The sequence below is a fragment of the Priapulus caudatus genome, unplaced genomic scaffold, assembly GCF_000485595.1.
Source record: "Priapulus caudatus unplaced genomic scaffold, Priapulus_caudatus-5.0.1 Scaffold1077, whole genome shotgun sequence".
NCBI classification, from domain to species: domain Eukaryota; kingdom Metazoa; phylum Priapulida; class Priapulimorpha; order Priapulimorphida; family Priapulidae; genus Priapulus; species Priapulus caudatus.
The window spans coordinates 74,476-80,524 of NW_014578138.1; the positions used below are offsets into that span (position 1 = coordinate 74,476).

General features: G+C 52.6%; 1 protein-coding gene across 1 annotated transcript in view; it reads right to left on the reverse strand.

Annotated features, from left to right (window-relative positions):
• The window catches only part of LOC106815272 (neuronal acetylcholine receptor subunit alpha-7-like), a gene marked incomplete at its 5' end in the record, with an annotated part of 48,803 nt that overhangs the window by 6,656 nt on the left and 36,098 nt on the right, over positions 1-6,049 (reverse strand). The window contains 2 exons of the mRNA XM_014819717.1: positions 3,412-3,583; positions 3,804-3,988. Of these exons, the coding sequence (XP_014675203.1) occupies positions 3,412-3,583; positions 3,804-3,988 (357 nt within the window). The remainder of the gene's footprint in view (positions 1-3,411; positions 3,584-3,803; positions 3,989-6,049) is intronic.

The following is a 6,049-nucleotide window of genomic DNA, read 5'->3' on the forward strand; positions in this document are numbered from 1 at the left end:
ATATATAGGCCTATATATATAATAATAATATATATATATTATAGTGTGGCGGTGGCGCCGGTCACCACGGTTCCCAGCTAGGTAATTGTGAGGTAGCTCACTGGGAACCACAGGCAGGGTATGGGTAAATGTTCTGTGTTTGCGATTGTATAATTATTTGTGATGTCTGGTGTCTATTAAGGTCAAGACACACTGCAGCGACAGCGACCGACCGTAACGACAAACGACAAAGGTCGCGGCGACTGGCGCAAACACACTGCAGCGACAGCGACCGACGTTAGGTCAAAGTTCACCCAGCACTCGCCACAGTGGTACACATCATCACATGAACAAACGGCAAAAACTCATGCTGCTGCTTTTAAATAACATGCTGCAAAAACTCTCTAGGTATAAGGATAAGATAATAAAGTAAAATATACGCAGCAAATTGTTATGTACTGCGTACTGTGTCATATACACTGACCGTAGCTTGCTACAGCTGCACGCTTTGGTTAGACTGGTTCGCGGCTCCATTGTTTGTGACATGCGTCGCGAGTTTAGCGCCGGAGACCAGTCTACGTCTTGGCTAGCATTATGGGTTATTTATGACGTAATCGTAATGTCACGTGCCGACGGAAACGGCTGCGATTGGCTATATGTAAAGTGTCACTGGCGACTGTCGTTGGAGAATAGAAACGTTCCTAAATATTTTTGTCGTCGAGGTTGTCGCCGGTCGTTGTCGCGTGTCTGTGCAATGGCTCATAGAAAACAATCGTTTTTAACTTGCTGAAAAGTCGTTTGTCGTTACGGTCGGTTGCTGTCGCTGCAGTGTGTCTTGGCCTTTAGTGTGCGTTTTTTGCTGTCTTGCCTGCTCTCCAATTGATAGATGTGGATAGTCGAGTCCCTACATGGGGCAGCCATGTTGGGTGGGTTAGCCACCCCCTCTAGCGGCGAAGAGTGGCGCGGGAGAAATGAACAGCTGATACTGTGTGTGAGACTGGAGTGACACAGCTGAGTTCGTCTCGGGAGTTGAGAGAGCTAGGCCTCGCAGCATGTAGCTAGTTCACTCTGTATGTGCATGGAGTGGAGTGGCCGGTTGAGTTGTGTTTGGAGACTGAAGAGTATGGTGACAGCTAGCGTACGTGTACTGGTGGTACAGTACGGTCACCGGTGTTCGACGTGGCTTGTGGGTGAGACCCCGCAGAGAGTCAGCCACAGTTAAGAGCTTCGGTTGGTGAGTAGGCACCGTTGTATTGGCCTGTTGTTGTGGGGCGAGTAAATAATACAGTGAGTAGAGTATGGAATGGACTCCTAAAATAGTAGAGAGAGGAGTGCCAAAGCTACACGTGTAGGATAGAAACTGGCCTATGCTGTGAGCGGCCGTGCAGTAGAGAGCCTGCCGGTTATTTAGCCCTTTGTCTGGCTACGCTTATATCTGTGTATAGCCTTTGTTTATACACCGGGTTGACATTTATTATAAGACGTAACGTAAGGCCAGCAGAGCAAGGTGAGGTGCCCCGTTGTCATGTTTGTGGTGTGTCATCCCTCGTCCGGCATTGTTGACTAACCACGCTATCGCACCGGAGCCGGAACGAACGCTGGGTTGGGTACTATGGAGTGAGCGCAGTAGCACTGAGGTGCTCTGGTGGCTAGCGGAGTCCGGGTGGCGACGATACGGCCATTTCAACGCATCCGCACATACTAGGTGAGTGTTTTTACCTAAGGTTATTGCTAGTCACTACGAGTCGACTGGTGGCGCCATCGGGCGTCGCCGGGAGACCACAAAACGCTACAATTGGTGCCGTGACAGTAGACTCTTCGTAACATTGTGTTGCAAATGTTGCCGTGGTCTGCCGGTTGCGCGTTAGTAGTAGTCTGATTTTGTTAGTCGACGCTTGCCGGGAGGGCGGAGTACGATGCTGTCTAAGTGTGCTTGCGGGAGGCGTCATCTAGGCGTGGTAATTGCACCAGACCTTGATTTTTATAGGGGTCAGTGTACGGACATGAGGCGGTGGGCCGGTGGTAGTTTGACTCCACACAAAGAGTTGATGAGAACTCCCCCACGTTAACGAGAGGCGGTCGCATGGTTTGCACCGCTCAACAGGACAGCAGTAGTGAGTACTGCGTAATCGCTGTCGGTGGCTCGGGCTAGAGTCTGCCCTGCGTGCCAGGTTTGTTTCTGGTTGGGTTGAGATATGTGCTCGCGAGAGGCAATCAGACGAGATGGCGGGTTTCGGGCACCGTGAGGGTGGCCCGGTGCTTTCTTACCGATGGGGTGGGCCACACACAAGCTCTGGTGGGGGGAATAGCGCGGATTTCGCGTCCCCCTTCCCGATGCGGTGGTTATTTGAGGAGGGTATGGTTAGTTCATCCCCATTCATAAGAGAATTTCGGAGGGAATAGGGCGTTTTCCTCGGAAAGCTGGCGTAGATATGGTTAAATGTAAGCCTTTCTCGGGTAAACCTGTTACTCCATTAGAAGGCTTTTACACCAGTTGTTTGAGTCGGGTTTCTTTGCTAAGGTAAGGTTGTTAATGAGCGACGAGATAACGGTTGGTGGGTTTAAGATTACCCAGATAGTGTAGTGGGAGTTGTTGCCGTAGATAACCTGAATGTCTACGAGGGTGTGAATGCACCAGTCTCCTGGTTGGGAGATGGGGCTGATGGTGTGGACGCAGAGGTGGTTGGAGGGTCTGGTAGCCCGGGGAACGTGGCGGATCAAGTTGCAAATGACCCGTGCGGCACGGATTCCCAGGTAATAATTGACACAGAGTCGGACGAGTATGACGGCTCAGGATCTTCTCGTTCTAGTCTCAAGACGCAAGCGGTAAAGTTGCAGCAGGTGGTCGGCCCTCAGGGTGATTCTGAGGAGGTTCCTATTAAGTCGCTTGTCTCGGGGCAATCGAAGGACCGGTTAGGTGGTTTGTGCACCGGGCAAGAGGTTAGTGAAAGCTCCGTGTCACTGCGGTTATGCGTCGCCATAGATGGTGTTGTCAGACCGAGGAGTGACTGTTGGTTTGTGGGGAGCAAGCCATATAATGGTAGCTAATTCGCGTTTGTTTATCGGCAGTCTATGCGCTTGCCATGGTTGGTAACGATTCCATGCAGTCTGTAGTTCCCGGAGTTACTATCCCGGAGTGGTTATTTGAGACATGCCGATTGGGAGATGGTGTTGTCGTGCCGTGACCGTTCTTGGTGCGGTAAAGGCAAGCCTGACTGGGCATGTGTGTCATACTTGTCAGGGGTGGATTGACTCTCTGGGTTATTGTCAGGCAGAGTGTTTCAGGGCTCGCCATAGCATTCGGGAGGCTATGCTGTCTGTTCCGACCCGGATTGCGGCATTTTGGTCTGCGGGACGGATCTGGTGATGCCTATATATCCGGTGTGTTCCCCTCTTCCGGGGTTGTTTTCTGATAATACTACCTCACCTTGCTTAAGCGCTTGGTAGCGGTGTAGCTAAGGCTGGGCTGGTTCTCAGACGTGTGGTTTTCCGCTATGGTCCTGCGCATCTCTGGGCATCCGGAGCTCCGTGAGGGGACAGGATGACAAGTCTCTCGCCAGCCGCTCGTTTCGGGCGACGCATAGGGGCGCTCGCAGTTCCTGACCTGTATTAACGCAAACGTGGGAGCCAGGGGCCTGCGTGGTGCGGGGTAGGGACGGGGTACGGGTTCCATACTGCTACGTTTCCGTGTTGGTCGGCCAAGCGACAACCCTCCTATGGCCCGTAGAATGTTGCACCGCACTGATTCGAGCAGTGGCTGTTGGAGGCATCCGAGGTAGTTGTGTCACGTGTGTTCTCTAGCCGGCTGGTACCGCGCTACTCACCCACGGACGTTCGAGATTCTTACTCTTGATCAGAACGAGTTTGAGGTTTGATGCTGGTTTGATGTCATCCGCCCCATCTAGGTATGAGGCAAGGCGGCCCGTGCCCGGGTATGAGTATCCGGACGGAGGTGGCGTCCAGAGGAGCGAAGACGATGAATATGTGGCCTGGAGGGGATGCCGAGATCCTGGAGATGGAGATGGACCATCCGTAGAGGCAGGCCCGCACCGTGGTATCGTCCCCGGTGAGGAAGGAGGGGTCTGCCCTGATGGTCGACCTTTCGGTGACCAGGGAGGCAGCGTTGGGGATCGGCGAGGATCGGCCGGAGGTGGCCTCCAGAGAACTATGCAATGTTCACTGGAGGGTAGTCATTGGTGCAGCTGCCGGGGAAAAAACGAGCGAGCTGGGCATTCTCTGGAGTAGGGACCAGCGAGGAAGGGCAGAGCTCTTCGAGGCCTGACTGCAGGACGACGAATTGGATAGAAGAGCCAACACTTTCCTGAGTCTGATTGGCGAAGAAAGTGCGGAGGGGGGACAAGCCAGCACCGAGATAGATCCAGCTGGTCTCCTCTACGCCGGGTGCCGGTGCACCGCCAGGTACGTTGTTGGGATCGACCTGACGGTCGATCTTGAAGAGGGGAGGAGTGTGGCGATGGCACCGGTCACCACGATTCCAAGCTAGGTAATTGTGAGGTAGCTCACTGGGAACCACAGGCAGGGTATGGGTAAATGTTCTGTGTTTGCGATTGTATAATTAATTGTGATGTCTGGTGTCTATTAGTGTGAGTTTTCGTGCTGTTATGCCTGCTCACCAATTGATAGATGTGGATAGTCGAGTCCCTACATGAGGCAGCCATGTTGGGTGGGTTAGCCACCCCCTCTAGCGGCGGAGAGTGGCGCGGGAGAAATGAATAGCTGACACTGTGTGTGAGACTGGAGTGACAGCTGAGTTCGTCTCGGAAGTTGAGAGAGGTAACACTCGAGTTCGTCTCGGGAGTTTAGATAAGTAGGCGTCGCAGCATGTAGCTAGTTCACTCTGTATGAGCATGGAGTGGAGAGGCCGGTTGAGTTGTGTGTGGAGACTGGAGAGTATGGTGACAGCTAGCGTACGTGTACTGGTGGTACAGTACGGCCACCGGTGTTCGACGTGGCTTGTGCGTGAGACCCCGCAGAGAGTCAGCCACAGTTAGGAGCTTCGGTTGCTGCGTAGGCACCGTTGTATTGTCCTGTTGTTGTGGGACGAGTAAATAATACAGTGAGTAGAGTATTAAATGGACTCCTAAAATAGTAGAGAGAAGAGTGCCAAAGCTACACGTGTAGGATAGAAACTGGGCTATGCTGTAAGCGGCCGTGCAGTAGAGAGCTTGCCGGTTATTTAGCCCTTTGTCTGGCTACGCTTATATCTGTATAGCCTTTGTTTATACACCGGGTTGACACTTATTATAAGACGTAACGGAAGGCCAGCAGAGCAGGGTGGGGTGCCTCGTTGTCATGTTTGTGGTGTGTCGTCCCTCGTCCGGCATTGTTGACTAACCACGCTATCGCACCGGAGCCTCTTTCTTTCCCACTTTCTCCCTCTCTCTCTCTTTTATTTTCTCTCGTCTTCTCTCTCCCTGTCTCTATCGCTCTCACCTTCTCTCCTTCTCTCTCTATCGCTCTCTCACCTTCTCTCCCCCTCTCTCTCTCTATCTCTCCCCCTCTCTCTATATATCTATCTATCTATCTCTATCTATCACTCTCGTTTTCTCTTCCATGCACTCACGCTCTCGCTGTCGCTGTTTCTCTCTGCGCTCGCGCGTGTATGTGTGGCGTTACCGAGGGGGGGGGGAGTGAGGATTCTCTCACAGCAGTGATTCTGGCTTCCCGCGCTCGCTCGCGCCTCCGCTCACGTCAAGTAAAGATCAAATCGAGGCGTGATTGATCACGATGCCGTGTATCACACACGCACGCACGCACGCACGCACGCACGTGCGCTCGCTCGCACGCACATACACGAACGCACATACCCACCAAAAGCGTATAATATATATATATATATATATATATATATATATATATATCAGTTTCTCTATCTGTCTGTCTCTCTCACGCTCTCTCTCTCGCTCTCTCTTTAACTCCCTCTCCCCCTCTCCCTCCCTTCCCCCTTCCTCTCCATCCCTCCCTCCTCTCCCTTGCTCTCATCCCACCCACCCTTCCACTCCCATCTCTACCTACTTACACAGAGTTAGCTTCTCGCCGCTGTCGGGGT